This window comes from Meleagris gallopavo, chromosome 8 (genome assembly GCF_905368555.1).
Source record: "Meleagris gallopavo chromosome 8, MGAL_WU_HG_1.1, whole genome shotgun sequence".
NCBI classification, from domain to species: domain Eukaryota; kingdom Metazoa; phylum Chordata; class Aves; order Galliformes; family Phasianidae; genus Meleagris; species Meleagris gallopavo.
Window position 1 is genome coordinate 26,390,026 of NC_139411.1, and position 24,679 is coordinate 26,414,704.

A 24,679-nucleotide genomic window follows, 5' to 3' on the forward strand; every position below is an offset into this window, starting at 1 on the left:
CACAGCTCCCTTTCCAACACCATTTCCACGAGGCCATTTACTAATTCCCATTGAAATCCCCGTTTCTTCACTCCCACCCCTCCTTTTTTGCCCGCGTTAAAGTTTCCAATTGACTCTGCCATTGTTACAATTTGTCGCTGTACAACACCAATTTGTTGCCCGTCCCCTCGGCGCGCAGCTCTCGGGCAGCAGATGCCGCGCGGTGCGGGGCTGTGCGCGGTGCGGGGCACCGCTTCGCCTTCGCCTTTCCCCACCGCGCTCTGTTGACGTCGCCGCCTCAACTTTTCGCTTCTGAAGTCTGCGAGTCCTTGATTCTCCGTCCTGCCATGCTAATTAACTTCTTAGCAGTCACACTCCTTTTCCTCCTCCTCCTCTTTTTTTTTTTTTTTTTTTTAACTTCACATCAAGATCCAAAAAAAAAAAACCAAAAACAAAAACAAAAAAACACACAACAAACAACATCGAACAACGCAGCGCGCCTCGCTGTGCGATAATTCGGAAACATCTGATGTTCAGGGAGTGATCCCGCACGTTTGAATCCTGCGTGCTACCGCCGTGCTACGCGCGAGGAGCAAGTGCTGCTGACCAAAGGGCTCTGACCACGTTAGGGGGTTTGTCACGCACGGAGTTTCTTACCCCCAACGAGGATTACGAAGCCCCCCCCTCCCCTCCTCCCCAACCCTGCGATGCTGATGCCGGGGCCGCCCACCCTCGGTGGACCCGCACCCCGCTGTGCGATGCGCCCATAGAGCCGATCGCGGTCCGCAGCGTCGGCCGCGGAAAAGTTCGCTCTCGCCCAGCGCGCAGCCGAGGGCACTTCTGCCTCTTCGTCCCCACCTCCAGCCCGGCGCAATTTTTATTCTTAATTTAATGTAATTTTTTTTTTTTTCCCCGCCCCTCGCCCTCCCGCTCCGTGCCCCAAAGGATCATTGTTAGCTCTGCCTCCCCCACCCTCCTCCTCCCCCTCCCGGCCCCAGAGCTGTTTATTTATGCAGACGTCACTGGGAGCCCCCGCCCCCTCCTGCATCTCATTAAGTGCCTGGTGTGCTGCTCGCTCCCTGTCAATAATCCCGGATCCCAGACTTCTCCGTTCCTCCGGATTTCGATCCCCCTTTTTCGAGCTGTCAATCAGCGCCGCCTTTGAACTGAAAAGCTCTCAGTCCAACTTCAACTCACTCAAACCCGAGCGGCACAGGCTCCCAATATCGGCGGCGCTGCCCCCCCGTTACAGCTGACTTCTTTGGTTTGTTTGGTGCATTATTTTTTTTCCCCCCTACGACCCCTTCCCCCCCTCCCCCCACCCCTCCCCCCGGCTCTATATTTTTGATTATTATTAATTTTTCGCGAGTGCGGGTGCGCGCCGTGAGCAGCTCCGGGAAGAAAGAAAGAGAAAATCCAGAAGAAGGGAAGGAAGAAGCCCAAAGTCACTGGTGCAAAGGAGCAAAGGAGAGACGTTTCCCTCCCCTCCTCCTCCCTCTTTTCCCCTCCCCAGGAGGAAAGAGAAGGGGAAAAAAAAGAAACTTTCACCTTGGACTCTTCTTTTTTTGGTGCAAACTTTCCCCCCCCCCCTCCCCTGTTCTTTTTCCTTTTTTCCCCCTTCCCCGTTCCCCTCCTTTTTTTTTTTTTTCTCCTTTTTTCCCCCTTCCCCTTTTTGCAAAATTGCTGCTGGTGGGGTGAGGCAGGAGGAAAATGCCGCAGCTGAACGGCGGTGGAGGGGACGACCTGGGCGCCAACGATGAACTGATCTCTTTCAAAGACGAAGGGGAGCAGGAGGAGAAGATCTCCGAGAACTCCTCGGCCGAGAGGGATTTAGCTGATGTCAAATCGTCTCTCGTCAATGAATCAGAAACGAATCAAAACAGCTCCTCGGACTCGGAGGTACGGGGAACCCCGCGGGGCCGTGCGGGCGGCGGGCGTGGGCCGCAGCGGGGCCGGGGCCGCCGGGTCCCGCTCCCTCCGGCGCCCAACTTTCCTCCGCGGCACCAACTTGTAACGATGCCTTCTGTTTTGTTCTGTTTTCTCCTGTTTTGTCCTTCCCCTCTTCCCCCTTCCCTTTCTTCCACCTTCACCCCACACCTTTCCCCCCCCCCACACACACACACCACCCCTACCAAAACACCCCCTCCCCGCTCTCCCCACGCCGACCCCGGCCCTCTCCCAGGCGGAGCGGCGGCCCCCGCCTCGCTCCGAAACTTTCAGAGATAAATCCCGGGAAAGTTTGGAGGAAGGTGAGTACGGCCCGGCCCGGCCCGGCCCGCAGCCCCTCCGCCCGCTCCCCACTGCGGGACACTTCGCTAAAAAAAACTTTTTCCTTTCCCCTCCATCCCTTCTCGCCCTCCCCTCTGTTGCCCCCTTCCTTCCCCCTCTCCTCTCGTGTCTCCCCCGCCATGTTAGCTGCGAAGAGGCAAGATGGAGGGTTGTTTAAGGGCCCACCATACCCGGGTTATCCCTTTATAATGATCCCCGACCTCAGCAGCCCGTATCTGCCCAACGGATCTCTCTCTCCGACGGCGAGGACGGTGAGTGCCTTTTTTTTGTGCCTTTTCTTTCCTCATCTCCCCCCCACTCAGCGCCGCGCTCCCCGCTGCCCCCGCTCGGCCCCGGCCCCACCGCCCCCTCCCCCGCGCCGCAAACTTTGCGAACTCGGCGGGCGGCGGCGGGAGGGGGTTTGTTTACACTTCGCCATGTTGCTTCTCTCCTTCGCTCCTTTCCTGGTTTTTATTTTATTTTAGTTCTTTTTTATTTTATTTTTTTTTTTCCTTTTCGATTTGTTTTTTACTTTCAGTTTTACGGGCTGTTTGTTGGAGCCCTCCGATGTGGGGTTAAGAGGAGGGAGGAGGGGGGAAAACAAGAGGGGGAAAAAAGCAACAAAAAGGAAAGCGTCTTCAAAAGTAAAGTAGGAACGAAGCAAGAAAAAAAAAACCAAACCCGCAGAATCGGGAAGTTTTATTTTTTTCTCCCTAACAATTACTATATTTGTTTTCATGCCCCTCTCCCCCTCGCTAAGCGGGGAGCGGCCGCTGCCCCGCCAGCCCCTGCCCTCCTCCGCGCCGCCGGCCCGGCTCCGGCTCCCCCTCCCCTTTCCTCCCCCTTAACCCTCTCCTGCCTTCGGCCGGCCCCTTGCCCTGCTGCCCCTCCCGGCCCCGCCGCCCTCCTCCCGCCCCGAGGCCCGCAGCGCAGCGCGGAGCCGCTCCGGGAGCTGAGAGCGCGGCAGGCCCGGCCTCGCACCGCACCGCACCTGGGCCCGGGCGGGAGGGGAGGGCCGGAGCCGGAGTCAGGGATCGCCTCTTTGCGAACTGTAACAGCAAAATCGAAGCGAGTCGAGCGAAATTCCTGCTGCAGGCGTGATGGCAACACGCGTTGTGCTGAAAGCGTCCTCTTCTTGTTGAGCTTTCTTTTTCTTTTTTTTTTTTCCTTCCTATTTTTTTTTCTCCCGAATTGTTTTTTGTATTTAATCCCGAGGGCAGGGTGAGCCCGCCCCTGCGTGTGAGCGGCGCCGGGTTGAGCCCCGCTCCTGCCGTCCCGCGGAACTCCGGGGGCTGCAGCGGGGCCCGGGTTCAGCGCTGCGCTCCGCCTGCCCGGGGCAGCGCTGCCGTCCCATCCCCTTCCCGTTCCGTCCCTTCTTGGCGGTGGTGGCTTAATTCTTAGCTAAAGCGATGAAATCTAGCGGGGTACAAAATACTGTCGATGGACTTACTGTGTCGTTTTGTTCCTTCTGGGCGCTTCTCAGTCCCCACAGTCCCCATGTGTGTTTATACACTTTTTTTTTTTTTTTTTTTTTTTTTTCCTTGCGGTAACACGAGATAGCAATTTACAATAATAGATCCACTGTTCCAGAGATGTTGTAGCCACACTAATGACTGAGGTCTTGGGCAGCTTCAGCGTATCGGATCTACAAGTGTTTTACAGCATTAAAATATTAACATCGGGTCAGCCGTGTTTCCATCCGGTGGAACGTCAGCGGGGCGGCACTGCGGGGCTGTGCGGGGCTGTGCTGTGCCCCCCAGCTGTGCGGGGCTGTGCGGTGGTGGAGGGGCACTGCAGTTGGCAGTGCGATGGCCGGGAGGGGAGGTCAGGGCTGGACGCACGTTTCTTCTTTTGAATACGGTCACTCCTATGTGTGCGGGTGATGGGGATGAACCTCAAACCCTCGCAGCGCAGGGATCCAGACCATCAAACAATCTTTGATACAAATGACTTTGGAACGAGTCACTTGGTTACAAAGTGGCAACATTGTGTTCCTTTCTTGTTCCTTTTTGCCTGAAAGGCATTCCCCTCTCTCAAGCACAGGTTATAGGAAGAACAGCTCCTCTTCCCTTTCCTTAAGCGTCTCTCTTACAACAGACACAGTTCTTCATTTTCCTTTTAATCACTGCATTTCCCAGACCCTCTCTCCCTCTGCGTGCAAACCAGGGTTCCCTCGCAGTTACCCTCTATTCCTCCACTTGCTCCCCACAGCTAAAAAGGCCTCCATAGGAATGTGGCATTAGTGGGAGTCGGAGGTGCTGCCCAGGGGATGCCACGCTGCCTGGTGTTGATGTGGCAGGTGGCCTTCTTCCGTTATCAGATGGGATCTGAAGGAGATTTCCACACTCTGTAGGCAGTTTTTTCTCTGGCAACCTCCTCATGTCTTCCTAACCTTATTCTTTCACATTCTGCGTGTTTGTTTGTTTGCCGACAACTTAATTATAGCCTGGAAAAATTAAAGTTATTAATTGAGTCCTGAGAGCAGGATGTTACAAGGACCGAGCGGGATGGCAGCTGCTGTCACACTGCTGTTAGTGGATGCTGGCTCTCTGCTGCACAGCTTCCTATTCCAGATAAATTAGATCATGCTCTTTATTGTTTATTTCTATTTTTTTAATACGTGTTGAAAATGTATAGATAACTCAGTGCCGTTTTAAATTTTATTTTTAATGATGTAGTTTTTCCAGAAGCCCTTTCTGAGGTTTAGGACATGCAAGGTCGAGGTGATGCAGCTATGTGACAGAACTGCTTTTCCTTTCCCTCTGCTGTTGCGTAGAACCTTAAAGATTTGTGGGTGTGGTTTTTTGTTGCTTTATTTTTTCCTACTGACTTTTTCCTTTTTCTGGGATGGTGGTGTTGTGTGTAGTGGGATCACTGTTTATTTTATTTTATTTTTATTTTTTGTCAGTGTTTCTGTAATTGTCTGTTCAACAACTGGGCAGCGATTCCTGCTTTACTGTTACATGAATGTGTGGAGTATCATAAAATCTGCTTCGGATGAATAATATATTATCTAAAGAATAATGCTTCAGTTGCTGAACACTCTTTATAAAAGCTCGATAAGAATAATTTTAGAAGCCAAAGATTTCTTTTTGCATGTTAATGTTGCTTCTGACAGAACGCTGTGCATTGCTTGTAAGAATAGCTGTGTGCTGTGTAGAGGTCTGGTCACATACTAATGAAGTAATGCATCCGAGAATGCAGTTTCATACCTATGCTTGCAGAGGATCCGGGGGAGCTGCCTGGTAGGGATAATAAAGGACATTGTTTTTGTTTTGGAGCTGGAAATGAAAAAGTAGTTTATTTCATATCGATGCTACATGTAGATCTTGGTTAATAGGTTTCGTGAGCAAATAGATGCGTTGTGACTTGAGAAAGCCCTGCTGGCTGAGGTCTCATTTTTACTGGTGCTGTTGCATCTTCCTTTCCCCCAAACTGGTGCTTGCTAAGTGAGGCTGTAGGAGTGAGCTTGTGTTTGGTCCTGAAGTGTGCGAGTTTGGAATGGCTGTAGGGGAGAGCAGCCCCCCACTCACAGCATAGGTCCGGGAAGAAACTTTTTCCTTTAACTGCTTTGAAAAATGGATGTTTTCCTTTATCTGCTGAATGAAACAACATAATCCTTCCTGACACAAAAGCAGCAGACCCGGGAGTGCGAAGGGTTAATGGTGGTCCCTTTTTTTTCCTCCTTCCAATTGTTTTGACAACACTTTTCAAAGTGTGACATTCCAAGCCCTTGCAATACAATGTAATATTACTGTAATTACACAGGTCATTACATTTTAAATAGAGAACAATAAAATGCTTATCGCACTGAAAAAGAACAGGTGTTCTTGCCCTTCTTTGGTATTTATGCTAATTGTTTTTCATCTCCTTCAGAAATATTTATGGCTGGCGCGTTAAGATTTCAGTCTCGATGCGACAATATTAATTCTTTGCTAATCTTTATGGTTGAGGTTTAATGTCTGCAGTATGGATTATAGTATTAACATCCACCAACTCATTTAATAATGTAGGTACAACTTAATATGTCAGCACTTTAGTACTTTATGATACATAGCTATTCAATGGAGACTGCATTATTCACTTTTATTTTTTTTATTGAATAGATGTGCTTTTATAAAGTTTCTGGACTTGTACAAAACAAGCTATTAAATAAGAACCGATGATCCTGCAGTATAAATCAAACGGAACCTCCATAAAGAAACTTTCCTCATGCTTAATTAGGTAGATTGCTGAATCACTGCTATAGCATTAGCATAGCTGCTATACAATGGCAAACAGATTGGATCTGTTAACTTATTTCCAGTAAGGAATCTGAGTTATTTTGAATTCTCTTCCTTTTCTTTTTATCTTTTTTTAATTATTATTATTTTTTTTTCTGATGGCATTTCTTTCTGGAGCAAACATTGCATTTCTGAGTCCACCAGCTTCTCTTTAGGGGGCTATGAAAATTAGTTAGAGAAAAGTTTCATGTTTCTGGGACCTTGCAAAACAATATAATGCAGCACTGTTACTGGAGCGTACCGGATAATTGCAGGACTGCACTTCATTAAAAATAATATTTGCCTTGGAAATCAAACAATTTTAATAGCTGCAGCAGTGGCTGATCTATACTGGAAAAAAAAAAAAATACAGTAGACACCTTTCCTGGCTTTTTTTGAATGCATTCATACATGAATTGATGATTTTGAGTGTATTTTATTTGTTTATTTTTCTTTCCCTCCTCCTTCCTCTTCACTTTTTTTTGTTCAAGCAAATATGTGCTGATTTGTCAGCTGGAGGCAGGGAGGGGGATATGTCACAGCTTTCATTGAGGCTTGTAAACCAGAATGTAGGTAGAAATGTTTTAAATTTGTCAGACTTTCAAGACCGGGCCCCAAATGCAGGTTTAAAAAAAAAAAAAAAAAAAAAAAAAAAAAAAAAGTAGTGTAGAGAAAAAGGACAGCTGCAGATTTTTTGTGTGGACGTGTGTTTCTGTACCATGACTAAAAACTCTGAGGACCTTTCCCCAGCTGTCTGGGAGTTATGTGGAAGTTGGATTATTGGCAGTTAAGCATGAGACAACCTGGATTTAGCAAATGTTCTCCTGCACAGGAAGTCGATGACATTATACTGGGGGAAGGGAGCGGATCCTGCTGCAGGCGAGGCTTGGGGGGGGGAGTCTGCTCCCCCCTCCAGGGCAGCCCAAAAGCAGCACTTGCAGTAGGCAAGGCAAAATAGGAAAGTGATGGGTTTCTTTTTTCTCTCCCTCCTCTCTCTCTTTTTTTCTTTCTTATTATTTTTCTATTTTTTTTCCTGGGGTTTTAGGTGAAACCGGATCCCCGGCTCCCACCTCGAAGCTGCTGTGGGAACTCCTGCCTGGGGCGCTGGGGAGGTGTGGGGAGAAATCCCAAGCCCCGCACCCGCTCAGCTCTGCCTCTTCGCAAATGTGTACCTAAGCCTTCAGCTTTGACTTCTAATTGGGCACATTTGTGAAGGAAATGGTTAATTTTACAACCAAAGGCAAACTTGCACCTCGACAGGTCTGCTGAAAGAAATGTGCCACAGTCGTTTGCTGGCAGGCACCGCAGGGTCATAAATCCACGGGGTTTATTTACAGCCTATAACACTTATGAATGTTAAGATATTTGACGCCACGCTGGCCTTATAATATCCAAGGTCCACAGACACTGGCAGTGGGTCAAATTTCTTTCACTAATTATAAGCAATGAGAGATGGAGTGTGGTTCTTGGGGGTGGGGAGAGCTGGAAATCCTGTCTCTCCCCATCCAAAAGCGCAGAATTTTGTGCTCCTCCTCCCAAGCGCTGGTTTATGTTTGTGCTTTTACGTGGGTTCTGAAGTTTATAATTAACGCTTGCAGTGCCAGAGGGGCTGAGCTCTGCCTGCAGCAGGAGAAGCCAGTGCAGCCCTTGGCAGATCTGAGCAGCATTGGACAGTATTTCCTAGATACCGACACGAGCAAACATTTAAAGAAAGATGACACCTGGAAATGTCCTTTAATTTTCTCATGTACCAGTGAGAGGGGGAAGAAAAAGATAATAATCCTGTGAGGTTTGATACAAGAGGTGGATGGCTGGGAATGCACGTTTTGGAGTTATTTTGTGTGTGGTGATGACTTGGTGGGTGTGCTTGTGTAAAATGGGGGCTCTCTGCCCGCATGAGGGGAAGGTGTGTAGTGATGTGCTCAGTGGAAGGGCAGAACACTTGGGAAAGCTTTGCACCCTGCTAGAGGGAGAGGTGAGGGGTGGATGGGGTGCGCTGGGGGCTCTGGGGAGCAGCAGTCACAGAGGGCACTGGAGAGTGGTAGACAAAAGAAGAACATGGGAGTGCCAAGAGAAATCCTAGAAACTTGTGGGATGAGGGGCATGCTGGTGTTCGAGTGTTTGGAGGGGAACTTTGGGTCTTGGGACTTGATTCCTCAGTGTCAGGGGAATGTGGGGTTCAGGGAGAAGTAGGGCGTTGCTCATGCAGCCTGAGATCTGCTCTGCTGCCTTGGCGTGGGTGCTGGGCCTGGCACTGTGGCCTGTGCCATGCTGCTACCTGGGTGTGCCCAGGTATTACTCCTGGCTTTAATCCCTCCTGCAGTTTCCTGCAATCTCCCTGTAGGTTACTGTTGCACTTGGATGCTAATTTAAGAAAAATGTGCTGTTATGTGTGTGGTGGAAAGCTGTGCTCCTTTGCCCATATGTTTTTCTTCTGCTGGTTGTGTAAAGCCTGGCTGGGAAGGGGAGGAAAAAAGGAGGCTGTCAATGTGGCCCTTCCATGAGTAAATGTACAGTTTTGTTGAAGGCTTTATGCATTTTCCTAATCAATGGAATGCTGTGAGTTATTAGCCCCTGGGGACAGATCTGAATCCCATACCACCGAGGTGTGGGGCTGGGGCCATGCGGGGCCTGTGCAGCAGGTTATCAGCAGCTGTGCTGTCCTGCTGCTGTCCTGCTCCTGCCAGGTCCTGCCCACGATCCCTCCTTTGTGTTAGACAGTCTGCAGCCTTGATCCGTGTTCTTGAGGGGTCACACGCGGGCAGCTGGGCAGTGCCGAATGAGTTAAGTTGCTGGCTGAAGTTTGGCTTCATGAAACTAAATTTGAGGCCTGGTAGGCATTAGCAGGGCACAGCACATTTACAGAGCTTAATTAGTACGAACTGTAATTGTTCATGGTCTGCCAGAAGGAGTAATGTTCAGGAAAAGTGGAGTCGTTCTTCTGCAGTCTTCAGTTTTAAAACGATAAATCACTTGCATATTTGTGCAGTGATTCAAATGGAGCTGAGACCTCTCCATCTCAACATGTGGTAAATTGTAAAGTCAATGAATTGCAGATGTAGGGTACAGCAGATTCTCTAAGAAAATGCAGAATGAACGGGGAAGGGTGATGCTATAAATACTTACTGAGAAGATAACTGGGTTTCTGCTGTGCCAATTATGGTGTACTAAAGATATTAGTAATTTTTTTTGGAATGTATTTATTTTAAATTTCTTTAAATATAAAGGTACCACATTACTTCACTTGGTGAGGTTTCTCTTAATGCTGCAGAACAATGGGTTTCATATGGAAGTGCACGTGATAGCCATATTAATACAAATTAATTCACTATGAGTAAGGTTGTAGCCTTTCCTGGAGGAGTGTATAATGATGGGGAACTTTAAAGTGTGGGTGCAGAAACTTATGAGAAATGTAGTGGTAGAGGATGCTTTATATTTGAGCAGGGGGAAATGCTGGGACTATTCTGTCTCCCATCGTGGCGTTCTGTATGTGCCCATAAGTCCTTCCAGCTTTGGAGAATCTTTGGTGTTTTAATCTGACAGTCTAGAGCCTATTTCAAGGGGGGGTGGAAAAAAATCACAACAAAACTCCAAACCTATAAACAAAACTACACTATACAGATTAACATTGTAAATGCTGTGTATTGTTGTTTTTTTTTTTGAATGTGGAGAATGTGTGTCACTCTAACTGCTGTGAAATCTTGTCTTCCTTGGGCTTGGTCCAAGGTCCATTGAAGTCAGTGGAAAAAAGCCTTCTATTAATAACGACAGGCTTTGGATCAGGCCCCGAGTGTCTTGAACCAATGGCCAACTTATTCAAAAGTGGATGAAGGTATTGAAAAAGCCAAACTAAACTAAACGTCGCATTGATTGCTTCTTCTGCGGTATTTTTTTGCTCTTGGAAAAAAAAGTTGTGTTTCCGATGGTACTTTCTTAAATGAGCTCCTGCAGTATCTGACTTTCCCACAGAAGTGCAGAGCATCCTGGCAGGATCAGGATTTGGTCTGAGGCTGTGTTGCATGTCAATACTGCTTTTCTAATGTGAGTAGGTGGATTTGTATGGAAGTTGTAAAAGTTAATGATTGTTCTCTGACTCATAAGCTGCTGGTTTCAGCAAAGAAAAATGATGACAGTGAAATGATAGAAATTATAGGAGACAAGTAGTCTTTGGTGAGCAGAGAATGTATTTGTGTTTGAAATGCTTCTGCTGCTTGCTGAAGGAAGTGCAAGGAGGGAGATGACGTGGGGGCTGTGGGTGCTGGAGTCCAGCAGATTTTGGCCAGGAAGGAAGCTGAATTCAGGAGGGACTCTGATGTTAAAGGTCTCATAACCATTTTGTTAGTCCTACTATACAGTTAGTTTTGACTAACTGTTTTCCCCTCTTGGCAGAACAGGTTTTAATGCCCTAGGCTCCGTGGGAAGTACAATTGCATGCTTAATGGCTACCAAGTATGAATATATAATTGTGTGCTAGCAGCATCTACCTTGCAGCTCTGTGGGGCTCTGAGGAGTATCTGTGGTAAGAAAGGAGCTGTATACAACAAAATCTGGCTTGGCTTTTTAATTCACAAGTGGAAGTGCTACAGCTGAGATTTAAAATAAATAAATAAAAAAAATAAATAATAAAAAAAAAGCAACCCAGCAGCAACAACAAAACCCACAAAATTAAAAAAACAAAACAAACAAGCAAAAAAAAAAAACAGAAAGGAGAGTGTGGGAAGGAATATTTAGAAAATACTGAACTGAAAATACTGCAAAAGGGCTTTCTGGGGAATATGAGAAATTCTTAGATGTTGATACAATGGAAACAAATGATCTTATTTTAGGAAAAGGAAAAATAGAGCAAGAAAAGGTGGGGGGTTACCTCTGAGCACATCCTAAGTCCTACTGGAGTCAGCGACTCCTTAAATAATTATGTGGAAGAGTTTGAGGCTATAGGCTTTTCTATTCTTAGAGACAAGTCACTACATTGATTTCTGTTTTTAACTGATGCAAATATTTAATAAAGGTTCTCTTGGAAATACTTTAAACTCTAGCCTGAATAATTTTAACTTGGTTAAACCAGTGAACTGGTTTGAGAGCATACACAGTAAGAGGTTTGCATTGGTTTAATTAGATTTAAGAGATTTATAAAACCAGGACCGCTGTTCTGACATAGGCGAGGTCTGGAACACAGTGCATAGATGCTGCATTGATTGCACCCAGGCTCAACAGACTGCTATAGAAATGATGCTATTATAAATGTTTGCTAATATTAAAGAATCCAGGAGAAAGTGTGACCTTGACTGAACGCATCAGAAGAATAAGACTGCAATCAATGTTTCTACCTTTGTTTTCTCCGAGACACTGGCGAGTAGATTTTTTTTTCCCTTTGAAAGGAGTTACAGATTATAGTTCTCTGCCTGGAAGTCAAGGTTTTGAGATTTTTATTAGCAGTATTTTTAGCTGATTGCCTCAGTTTACTTCTGATCCCTGTTATATTCCCCTATGGGCTTTTTTTTTTAGTTCTGAAACTCCACCATGAAATGTAGATTAAAACATGTATGTGTCCATTTGAAGAAAAAAAAAAAATCTCTACAGGAGCTAGTCACAAACCTGACTTCTGTACTGGTTGCAAAACCGCTGTGTAAAGAATATCCATAGAGCTTATTTTGCCTGGGTAGCAGCTAAATACCTTTACAATCCCCAGGGTTGTTAAAGGCCAAATGCCTGCTATATGTAGTAAGTTTATTTTTCATTGAAATCAGTTGCTCAACTATAATATGTGAAAGTACTTTCATGGAATTTTGTTTATGAAATGCAAGTCTGAAAACTAGAACCTGTGTTGTAAAAGGAGCAGGGTACACTGAGGTGCTGCTGGTGTGTCCATACTGCAGTTATCTGTGGGTTGCGTGTGCACATCTGTGTATATGCATGTGATGTATATTATTTGTGAATGTATAGTCAAGTTATCAGGTGTCTATTCAATTTTAATTGACAATATGAGATTCCTGTGGTTTCTCTGTGTGCAGATTGCCTTGGGGCTCTACAGGGTTTGTGGGAAGAAAAGCCTTGACAAGTTTCCATTAAGCTCTGAATCAGGCAATTGGAAAAGAGGAGAATGAAAGGAGCTGAAAAGAGGGACAACTTGTTAGTGTTGCATTCTGTGCTTGCAACGAGAAACCTCTTTTAGACAAGAGTGGTTCTCAGGCCAAGAATTTCAAACTCGCGGAGAAACCTGTCCAGAACACAAAAGTTGTTTGAACGGGGTGCAGAATTGTCACAGTAATTAGAGCAATCTCCGTTTACTGAGTGGCAGCCTTTATAAAGGACAGGGGATAAAGGGTTCAAATTCATCTTTCTCTCTGTGATTCACTTCTGATGAACTGCCTCTGTGTATGTATGTGTATATGAAGGAGAGTGTGTGTGTGGCCACATTTTCAGCCTTTCATCGCTAAATTGCCCTTGTTTTAAAAGAACAAGGACTCGCGTTTCCTCTGACTGCCTCGAATGACGTTTTCAGACATTCTGCCTTTTTTTATTCATGTATTTTCTATCTGTATTCTAATTCAGTGCATAGAAATAAGACGATGCTTTTGGAAACATGCTTGTGTTGTGCCGGAGAGGGAACCCCAAATATTTCTCAGTCTGCTTCTCTGTTTTTCTTCTTTCTTTCTCAGTCCTGCATCTTTGACTCTTAGGAGCGTTCCCATTATTTTTAATAGGATTACTTGTAGAAGCAAGAACAGTGAATGAATGAGGCTTGGGCCCTTAAAGTTTATCCTCTGGCTCCTGCAAGGTCTGTCCAGAACTACTGAATCAGCTGGAGATTTGCCATTGCTCTTATTAGGAGAAGGATCAGGCCCACAGATTACATAAGACTGGGTCTTGTGAACAAGCCAAGTAAAACTGTAAAAATCACAGTCATTACCACGTGCACTGTAGAAGTGTCCGGAGGCCTCTGGGCTTCTCTTGATCAGGTGCTATACAGAGGAATATGGTAGCAACTGAGCCAGTTAGCAGTGTGGGTGTTCTCACTGGAGGAAGAAAATGTGACAAGGGTTTACCTTTAAAGAAAAGAAAATATAAAGCATCTTGATTTTTTTTTTTTTTTTTTTCTTTTCCTACAGTCATACTGAATGCAAAGTTGGTCATTTTGATGTCTATTTAACAAGATGTTCAGGTTCAGTTGTTGCCTTTTATTTGTTGTTCCTGAAGTAACGTAGCATCTCTTTTGTAAAGTTTTGGAGGCAGTGACTGTGGCTGTTTTACTTAATTGTTTAGCCAACGTTGCATTTCTGCCCTTTGTTAACCACTACACTGTATCTAAATAATAAGAGAGAGGTTTGCACGTGTTCCTGAAAATGGACCAGAGGAAAACAGGTCTTGCTGCTTGTGGTACAAGCAGTTGAAGCTAACAAATACTATTCATTGATGTGAAAGATGCAACTCTGAGATCATGTGCAGAACCTGTATGCAGATTCTTTCTTCACTTCCCCCTTCAGTTAGTTTTCCCCTGGAAGATGATGAATTTGGTCAGATACGTCATATTTTAGCAAAAAAAATCAGTTACATTTTTCATAGGTTTGGCCCTTAGCATGAAAAACTCTGGAAAAAAAATTGCTTGTCTTTGAGTTTGTGTTGTAGAAATGCCCACTTACATTCAGCAAATTACACCAAGCTCTTCTTCAGGGCAGACATTCCCCTAGTTGATCTGTGTTCTCTGTGAGTATAGTATGGGGGCAGGGAAGGCTTTTCTGAATACCCGGAGCCCTTCTTGGAGGCATGAGGAGGAGTAGGGTGGAACTGTTTTACTGGCAGTAATGGCGGGACTGGAACATAGAGTCAAGTCTGTGTGTTGGACAATGTCGTGGTCACGTTGAACAATGTCTCCATTTTTTTATTTTTTATTTTTTTAAAGATGATGCTATTTTGTCTCAACCACTGATGATTTGCAGACCAGTTGTGATGTCTGTCATCCTGAAAGGAGTATCCACTGTGGTACTAATTGTACCAGGACTAATTGTTGATTAGAATGTACTTGTTGTAAATTATGGACCTCTCTTGGACATGGCTTTCTCAGTTCTATCCCTTGTGCATTATGTTCTCAGCTACTAATTAATTTCTCAGTTTGGTAATTTGTCAGTAACTGGCTTCTCTTCAGTAATGAATGCTCTGTAGTAATTCTGCATCACTAAGGAGAAATTGCTGGCCCTAATAAAGTCACTGATCTCTTTCATTTGCCAGCCGGATAACCTTTCCTTTCAAACTGTTATGTCCAAGTTATCCATAGCAACAAAACCTGAGTACATCTCCAGCCCTTGTCCTGGCTGCTGCTTGATTCATGGAGAGAGGGCTGAGGGAGCCAAGCTTTGGGCATGACCATGAGCAATAACATATGAGAACAGCAGAAAGCTTTTTTTTTTTTTCTTCTTTTACAGCTGTATATGTTATATGTAGTTAGGAAGCACAAGTTGCTGGAACAAATAGCTGTTGAGGTTAGTGCAGGTGGTGTGATACAGAACAGTCAATGCCTTCCTGCTGCTGGGTGATATTCCCTCAAGCTTGCTATCCTGCCTAGAGTCATCTTGCTCTTCTGCTTCCTGGTGGGATGGTTTCTGAATGTGGCAGTAATGGTTTTGAGATTCTTCTCTTCCTGGGTGCTGATGGAATAGGTACCTCTGGGTCCTGAGGTGGGCTCTTGTCCACCTTGGCCTTCTGAGAGCTGCCCACCACAACTCAATGGTAGCTGAGCAGCTGGGCTTGTAGGATTCAGGCCTGAAGCTGTGATCCCTAAGAGGAGCCAACATAGTTTGTTTTGGAGACAAAACACTCAGTGAAGCAGGAAGACAACTGCAGGGAACACTGGAAAGATGGTGTGAATGAGACGCAAAAATTTTTCACTTAGTGTCCTTGCTACTACTCTGGGTTCGTGGATCTAAGGAGAAAAACTGCAGTTTTTGGAAATGTCATGAAATGCCTGTCAGCATCTGCATTCCCCTAAATACCTTTTACATTTGTTTTTATTTTTACTGCTACTTGAACATGTTAGCTAATGCCACAAGGAGCGAGTTGAATTCTATCTTTCTTTTATTCCTCCTGCTGTCAGAATTGTTTGTTAAATTCCAATTACAGGGCTTGTTCAACACCTGTACAAACCCACAGCCATTGTTAAGGGAATAATTTGAGGACAATGGGGTTAATGCAGGTGTACACAAGTGCAGAATTTGGATTGCAAAGTCTCATTATTACTCTGTGTGCATCAGAAAAAGAAGGAGAGTATTCAGCTTAATTTTCAGATCCCAGATATAATTTGTAGGACAAGTATTTGGAAGAAGGGTAGCTGGGGAGGGGAAGAAATGTCTGAACATGTTCAGATGTGGTACTGAGTGCATATGAAATGGAAAGTTAAAGGGAAATAAACATTACACTCCTCTTTCCTCTCTACCTCGCCCTCATACCACTTTCGTGGAGTCACTTTCTGAGGTATAGCTGCATGAGCCTGGTTGGAAATGATCTTCTTGCACACTATTTACCTTCATATTGGTCACACCTAAACCTGATCATCTGCATGGGACTGAGGTACTGGGGCACAATGCTGATTTGAGGTGCCAACCGTCAATAACCCCAATTGCATCATGATACTATCAGGAAGTTGCATTAGGTGTGCCTTCACATGATTATGCTCTGTCTGGCAGGAGCAAAACCAAGGGAGTTGGGCTGTTAGACTGTCCTGATTTATTTTTCTCTGAAGCTGAATGTGTGTGTAGCCTCCAAAGGTGACCTGCTATCTTGTGCTACCAGAGTAACCCTCTTAAGATTGTAAGAACATTTGTAAAAGTCAAGAGGATCAAATCCAGGAATTTGTAGCATGTCTCCTGTTTGTTTGTTTTTCTCCTCATTGTGCTGATACACAGATTTACAGCTTTGTGTAACTTCGTGAATAACTAGCAATGGGTCATTTTCCTTTGGGGTAATTCCAGTAAAGGGTAAATGAAGTACAAGCAGAATGAAAGCCAAAGTCCACATCCCTGCTGTCACAAGTGACTGTCAGTTGGGATCAGTTTCTCCTGTAGTTTCATCTTCTGTTTCTTCCCTACTTATGGGAATTCCTCCAGATAAGGATGCAAACTTTCAGTTGTCTTAAGCACCCTGTGCATTTGGTGTGTGACAGAATAATAAATAGCAATAATTATTAGTGGTTAGATAAACTGATCTGAATGTGTATCCTTTCAGTGTTTCGGCTGTTAGAACCAATCTTGACTGCTACAAATAGGTTTGGTATTTGGCATTTAAGTAGGAGGGGAGGAAAAGGCCATTGCCTGTGAAATTGTTCAGAAGTTACTTGCTGTTCTTTTTCAATGAGTAATTACTCAGCTGAGTAGCATGACAGAAGTCTCAGGTATGGAACTGTTTGATCAATGGAGAAATAAGTAGTTCCCCATCTTGCTTATGTACTTGTATAATTATGTGTATAGATGTGTAGAGGAAGGCTGGTAATCTTCCAAGTTGGAAAATTGGCTTATTCTGGGGAAATGATTGGAGTCTTATATTAAACATTAATTCGGAATTACAGAAAGAAGTATTTATCACTGATTTGAGGCTGTCCCAGAAGGTTGCTAAAAGTAATCTTTCATAGGTTTCATAGTTTTGGTTCATGGGAGACGCATACTTTTCTCTTTTGCTGGGTAGCGTAATGTTGTAGTGTAGGAGTGTAGTTCTACTAAGATAGTAAGCAGTGATTTCTCTTAAAACTTGAAGTACATTAACTTTCTGAATTGCATGCTGTTAGGGTGAACTTTCTTCTGGCAGGTGGTGAAGTTAGTGGGTAGGGTGGTTCCTTGTCTTTGAAGTTACATGAATTTCATTGAAACAAACAAAACCTTACGGGTGAAAGACTTTATTATCCAAGTAGAAGGCGGAAATTATTTTTGAAGGATAATTATTGATTTTTTTTGGAATTAGAGCATACTCTCTCAACTAAGAGACTTGGTTATAATTTTCTTTGTTTACTTTGTTTACCAATATAGATTGCAATGGTTTGTTTGCATCAGTTACTATTGTTTGGTTACTGTATTAGTAGTACTATCTACCTGACTTCTTGGTAATTTGTATCATTCAGCCTGTCCCATGCTGTGTACAGTCAATATATGCAGTACATGTTGTATTTGGTTTGTTGATAACAGCTGTATAAAGTAAAATATACTGAAATTATCTGGAAACTCCCCTCACACCACCCCCCTGCCCCCCCTTTGTTCAACTAAATAATTCCTTTCTATTAAGGTATAAAAGTCACTCCTTTATCAGGAGAAAGATTGGGTAAGGTGGGCAGCACCTGGAACCTTGTCTGCAGTTAATTCTGACAGAGAATTAACTGATTCTACCTTGGGTTCAAGACCAAAGGCAGCTGAATGTGGCTGCATGATGAAAGATCCTACCATACTGAAAAAAGCCAAGAACGGATGTCCTATTAGATGACAAAGCCAGAGAGCAGTTGACATCTGGTGTTCTTTGAATGCTTGAAGAAGCACTGCCACCCAAACTAAATCCCAGATTTCATTTGTACTTCTATATGTGCAGAATTTGATGAACAGAGAAGTTCACCCAAGTGCTGAAGTATGTGATTTTAAACAAATGAACTCATCTGTGTGATGGATGGATATCAAAATCATGGAACTGTTGAAAGTGAGAGAGAGCTCCCTCTGAGCTAAAAAGAAACTGACTTTTGTTAGTGATTTTTAGATGTCTTAACAGCTACAAACTCATTAAGATAAAATTAGCTACTTTTCAAGGGAACTGTTCATTTTTATCATAAAGCTCTCTTTAAAAGCTTCAGTAAATATTTGTGAATTTCACGTAAGTATCACTGAAACACTGTGTAAGCCTCGAAAATACTTAAATGGATCTGATTGTGAACGTGGAGTTTGATGCACAAATCTGGAAGAGTTTGACAGAGAAACTCTTAATACTTGTTGTTTTATGTCTATGTATAGATACACGTACTTACTAAATGTATATACCCTTCCCCTACAAATTTGAGGCAATTGCAGCATTTGACAATCAAGCATCTGATTTCTTTTCCTGGCATTTAGAAGGATCCTTTTTTAGGGGAGGTCTTGCCTGTCTGTACAAGAGAACAGTACTGCTGTTAGGTGCTCTGCTCAGTAGTCACCCTGTGTTTGTTGTTTCCTGTAAGTCACCTGGTAGCAGATGATTTAAAGGCAATATGCGTGGAATTACTCCATGATCTATAGCCAGAACAGTGTGGTCAATAGTTGTGAACACTGATGTTCCTATGGGCGAATAGAATTCCATGCATATAGATTCCTCTGAATCCATGAAAAACTGGGCTGTACTCCTCCACAGCCTTTCATCAGCTGCAGAATTGTCATTCAGGTATTACCCAGTGGGAGCTGAAACTTTAAAAGTAGTGGCCAAGTTTCTTCTGAAACTGGTGTGATGCACAATGATAGCAAGACTGTGGCTTTGTGCTGTCTGGAGGGTTAACACAACTCAGGTGATGACGTGGCCATCGTGTGATACGTGTGATACTGGCATGCCCACTTTCCCCAAGTACTCTGTGCTCATAATGATTCACTGGTTCATGATGCAGCAGGGAGGTCCTTCCTGGAAATATCCTGCTCGCTTCTTGGGTGTGCTCTGTGACATTGTTCCTTGTATGAATGTCAGCCTGTCAACCAAAAAGTTTGCCCTGAATGCATCCTATTCTAGGGGAGGTTCATGTCCAGGAAGGGTCAATATGGACCTGTGGAAGCAAACTGCTCTGCAGGGCAAATCTCAAGCTCAAGTCACAGTGCGGATGCAGTTCTTTATGAAGATCCCAATGAGGGCCTATGATACTTAAATATTCTGTGGTAACTTAATCAGCTGCCACACACTACTCAGCTTCTATGCTGATCCTAAAATAACCTTTGTAGCATGACACATGCAAAGCTTTCCTTCCCTCCGATTTAATCTCCTGTACACAGCCCCAGTGTAATGTTTATATGACAGTCATAAGGAAGACTCTGTAGGTGTATCCAGGCCTTTTATGAGAGCATGACACGACACTGGTTTCTACATTTATCTCTGCTCCTCGATGTTCAAGTCTCTGCCATGCTTTCAGTTTTGAAACGAGGAAAAGTGGTGCTGAGCTGCTGTATCTCATTAACAGGGTGTGAGCTTCTACTTTCCAGCATACTGAGTGTTCAGTGTCCTTTGTAGGGATGCATGATCTGGACTTTCTCTCTTCTCCCTCCTTTTCCCTACTGATGTTTCACAAGAATAACAAACCATGAATGGATGTTAATGGCTCCATGCATAGATATATATAGGCTGTCTGGTTGCTAAGAAGATTTTATTGGCATAAATTTGGAGTATTTACAAGTAGCAAATTCACTGGTGAGATTGTGCAGGCTGGACTAAATGAGCTCTGAAGGGCATTTATAACACCTTTAGACAACCAGTCTTTCTGCTTATGGCGAAGGTGTTTGTGTGTGCATGCACATGCATATATGTGTACATATATACTTAAAATATGGATCTCTATGCTTTTTTTCCTTCTTGGAAATACAGAAGAACCATTAATGTGTTTGCTACTGGCATAAAATACAAAAACACATCAATTCTGAACTGATTTTGAAGCTGTAGTACGATTACAGTGTGAGAATGTCTGTAACTTAATTAACTTTGGTAAAGTGACATTCCTAGAAGGTTAGTCGAACCCGTCTGAGGATGCTGAGAGAATGGAGGTAGCTGTGGATTTTCTCAAGTACTTTGCTGCGCCTAACAGCAAATGACTTCTCTCTATATGTGTTAGAATGCAGATTTTTGGGCCAATGCTGATAATTCCTCAGAATCCCAATGCTCAGGGAGAGCTTGCAACAGCTTAACTTCAAGTCCCTGATTTTCTTTGACCAACAGCTTAAGGGGGAAGAGGAGATGGGGAGGAGGATGGAAGAGTGGAGAGCAAGGAAATACTCTTTTGTCGTAGATTTAAACAAAACAACATCCAAGAAACACTGGTGGTTTTAAAGTTGTTTGGAGGTTTTGTGTAATAGAAGTAGTCCCAGCTGAGAGACATTGCTGAGCAGAGTTCAAGCAAGGAGGCCAAAGGTGCAGCATAAATTTAGTTTGTCAGATTGTTGTTGAAATAAATGAACATTATTCCATGGAATAATCATAACTGCCCATATGGCATAAATACGATCATGAAGTGGTCTCTGAAAATACTTAGTTTGTATTCATTGCACCTTTTGACCTGGAGGGAGAAAAGGTTGTAATCCTGTTCCAATTGTAATCAGTGAGACTTACTATTGATTTGTGGGAGACTTTGTGAGCATGGAGAGTGGGATTGGATGACGTGAACTAAAGGCTGGAAAATAATTCATTGATGAACTACTCATCTTTGTTTAGTTTTGGTCACAGTATGTCACTTCGTGCTCACTTGTTTTGTGATTTAAATTTGTTGTCTTTAGTCTAAATGAATGTTTAATAGGCCTGTATCTAGTAATTTTAGAAATAGCCTTAGGAGTGCATTCATTGTGTTAAAAGCATTTAGCAGAAGAACTGAACTACTAGGAGAGGTGCAAATAAGGAACATCAGCCTGTCCAAGTGGACACCTCACTTGGCAGGGAGAAGAAGTTGATGTTCTTGACTGCAGTCCGACTTGCAATAAAAACACATTATAAAGCCTAATCAATATACAGTAGGAATCCATTCTCTGGTCAACTTAAGCACCACTTAATTGAGAAATAAATGATAAACCTATTAAGCTTTGCTCATAGATAACATTTCAGGGTGATTATGGATGCTCAGCTAAATTTTTTGGCATCTCTTGAGTGAGACTAATTACCTTTCCTCAGGGCTGCTCCACGAGCTTGGGTCACATCCTGGTCTTGATGAATGGAAATAAAAAGCAAAAACAAGAACAACTCCAGTGAAAGGTTTTTCAACAAATTATCTTTTTTAAAATTGTTATTATTTTAAAGAGGGCCGATGTATACTAGCCTTTCTCTCTTTTGTCTGAAAATGGGGCTGCCTTTGCTGCTGAACCTGGTCAGCTCTTAGCCAGAGACTTTGCACTGGGGTATGAACATGATCTATGCCTCTGGATTGGGTCCATCCATGCTGGAAAAGTTGCTTCTTGGGGACCCTGCCTCATGAGTCAAGTGGTGGCCTGTTAGGTGCATGGTGGTAAAATGTAAAAACTGTGGTGGTCTTTGGTTGGTCCAGCACCCTCTGCTCTTCCTGGGGAGTCCAGTCTCAGCAGGGTTGTCATCACAAGCCATACAGCTCTCAGTCAGGGCTCTGACTGCTCCAAGAAACTGGATGTTTTTTCGGATCCATCTTCTTGCCAAGGTGCTGTGTGCCCTTCAACAGCCAGGAGCCAGCAGGCATGGCAGGTCCGTGAGAACCATTAATAAGGATCTGAACTAGGAAGTAGGTGAGCTTTGTTTAATCAGCTTCTGAGTCAAATTTCCAGTTAAGGAAATTAATTTGTAACAGAAACTGATGGAATGAGCTGGGATATAGAAGCCCAAAGATGTATAATTCTGCTTGGCTTTGAGCTGGCTGCTAGTGATAGATGTGACTTAGTAAGCTTAAAAAAAAAAAAAAAAAAAAAAAAAAAAAAAAAAAAAAAAAAAAAAACAACAACAACAAAAAACCCACTTAGAGGTGCTCACTGAGTAGACTACTTTTGGCTGCATTGTCACCGGAATTGCACTGGTCTCCTTTTGTGCCAGAACATCAACTTGACACCTGTACACCAGGGCTGGAGTCGAGCCTACTCAGTGAAAGAGTAGGAAGTCTCTTCTTTTGAGGGATTATGACCTGGAAACAGCTCCCAGTTTTGTAGGAGAGGGATATATAAAGCATTCAGAATCTTTCCACTTGTCTTCATTGCTACATGGATGCTGGTGGGGTTCTTCCTGGGGCTATTGGAGCCTGCCTTCCTGGGGTGTGTAGGCATGGTCCTTGTTTGCCTTTGCAGCTATTCTGACTATTAGTGCGCTGTGTGGCTCTTATTTCTGCTCTCTTAAGCCTTGTGCTGAGGGGAGTGGGCTGTGTGTGACTTATAAATATCTATTTCTTATTTGGAGCGATCACTGAGAGAGATTTCCTGACTACAAGTGATTTGCTGAAAGAGCTGGAATCCACTGGCTCTCAGGTGCCAGGTGATGCCCAAACCAAGAAGCCATTATTATTATTTTTTAATGCTATGACCCCTGCCCTTCTTTCCCATGCAGACCTGTGCCTGATTCCTATACCAGTTCAACAAAATAAATCTGCTATTCACAACACTCCCTGCTCATGTAGTTGAGTGTTTGGCTTGCACAAGGATGCAAGTAGCATCTCTGCCTTGTTGCGGATAAGGGTCTGGCCCAGAAATGTTGCCCCATAGCCACAGTCTCTGTGGGACAGGAGTAACAATTGCAAAACCGGGTCCTGATTCTTGCCACAGCCTTGCCTGCTGCTACCCCTTGCCTGCCCGGGTCAAGCGCCAGGAGAGCTGTGGAGACGCCGTGTTCTCTTTCTGCACATTAATCTGCTGAGTGCTGAGGGCATCGGGTTTTCTTTCTCCGTAGCCTGACGGGCACAAATCACCAGATGATGGGCTTGTGTGGGAATTGATGTTCTTTGAATGCTTTCGGAGGTTTTGATTGGGTGCCGTCGGGATGTTGGGAAACCCTCCAAGGGAATGACCTGTGGGCTTGTTGCCAACTGTACTTTCAGAAGTGACCCGAGACACTTGGATCCGTTCCTAGTGTTCAGAATTGCACTGAAACACCAGCGTGATGAAAAAACAAATGCAGAATTGCTAAATGTGTGTTGTCCTAAGATTGTGTGAACTGTTGTAACTCTGCTTTAAAAAAAAAAATCCCCAAAAGACGATGGTTCTCTCCTGATTTTCTTCAGGCCGTGTATCTGATTTATCTCTGTACATAAGCCATGCATCAGAATAATAATGAGAGAAGTGTTTATGATTTTTGTTGGGGGCACACAAAAGGGTATTTGAATAGAAAATTTAAACCAGAGACAGCATGCAGAAATACTGTAATTTTTTTTCAGGGCATTGATTTGTATTTGATTTAAATTTTAGTGTAGAGAAATGGTCTGATGTTTTCCAGGTTGCAGAAAGGTTTTAGCGTCTCTGCTTTCTGTCTGTGCAGAATTTTCCCTTGCCACCTCTGGAAGGAGAATATTTTATATACCGTGTCTTTAACTACTTTTTGATCTGAACTTAATCATCCTCTATTACAATGTTTAGGTTAAAGATATTTTTATGGTATTCCAGTATTGGCTTTGAAAGTCTTTAGTCACTGATATCTTTGTTGCTCATTAAGTATGTTTTAATTTTTAAACCAAGACTTCTCCTCTGAAAGAAACCAACATTTAGACTGGTCTTTTCTTAATTACAGAAAGCCTCCCTACATTTTGTGTCAGCTGGCTGGATCTTTTCACTTAAATGATGTACAGCAACCAGTACTGCATGTTAGTGTATAATTGAAGACAAAATGATTCTGCAGTAAATCTTTGTGATTTTTTTTTTTTTTTTTTCCTTTCTCTTCCTCTAAACCAGAGAAATACAAGAGGAAGAATAGCCAAGGGATCGGTTGCATTCATAGTTAATAGTGTGGATACTGATGTACATGGCTGTTTGGAATTATAAATGCTTTGTCCCAGATTTAGTTCATGCTTGTGAAGGATCCTGAAAACATGGAATTAGACTTGCTTGGCCCTAAGAAAATGTTTCTTTTAGTGTGAAGCAAACTTTCTTGAATGGTTTTTGAAAGGCAAGTTGTCTTGCCTAATTGGCAAAATCCAAGCTCTCCAAGAAATGTGTTCTTTTCAAACCCAGAGTGGATGAATTTGCCTGCAAATATTTTGTGTTATTATGTGAGCCAGTAGCTGAAGCACTTCACTGCAATTTGGAGCTTGTGGGTGTTCATTCCCGTCTCCCTTAGTGTACCTAAATCCTTCCAGCTGCAGCTTTCTGGCATTGACTGCTCAGGTTAAGAACTTCAGGATTCCGTCCCAAGTGGCACTCAGATTTTTGTCACTTCAGTTCTGTGAATCAGGGATGAGGTTTGTGTGGGTGAAAGGCTTTGCTGAGAGAGGAGCTTTTGTTGCTGCCTCAGGCAAATGCAGCAGAAGACACTATCCTGGTGGGTGCTTGCGGGCAGCC

The 24,679-nt window shown here is 43.8% G+C and overlaps 1 protein-coding gene across 11 annotated transcripts in view; it reads left to right on the forward strand.

The window, feature by feature from the left end:
• Window positions 1-1,028: 1,028 nt before the first annotated feature.
• Window positions 1,029-24,679, forward strand: part of TCF7L2 (transcription factor 7 like 2) — a 171,143-nt gene continuing 147,492 nt past the window's right edge. For 6 of the 11 annotated variants that reach the window (XM_085229743.1, XM_085229733.1, XM_085229734.1 and 3 more), the window contains exons 1-3: window positions 1,031-1,878; window positions 2,162-2,228; window positions 2,395-2,519. In XM_085229743.1, coding sequence (XP_085085869.1) covers window positions 1,690-1,878; window positions 2,162-2,228; window positions 2,395-2,519 — 381 coding nt within the window. In that variant the 5' untranslated portion in view covers window positions 1,031-1,689. Of the gene's footprint in view, window positions 1,879-2,161; window positions 2,229-2,394; window positions 2,520-24,679 lie in introns of all 11 variants that reach the window. The other 5 variants (XM_085229742.1, XM_085229744.1, XM_085229736.1 and 2 more) reach the window with 3 other exon arrangements.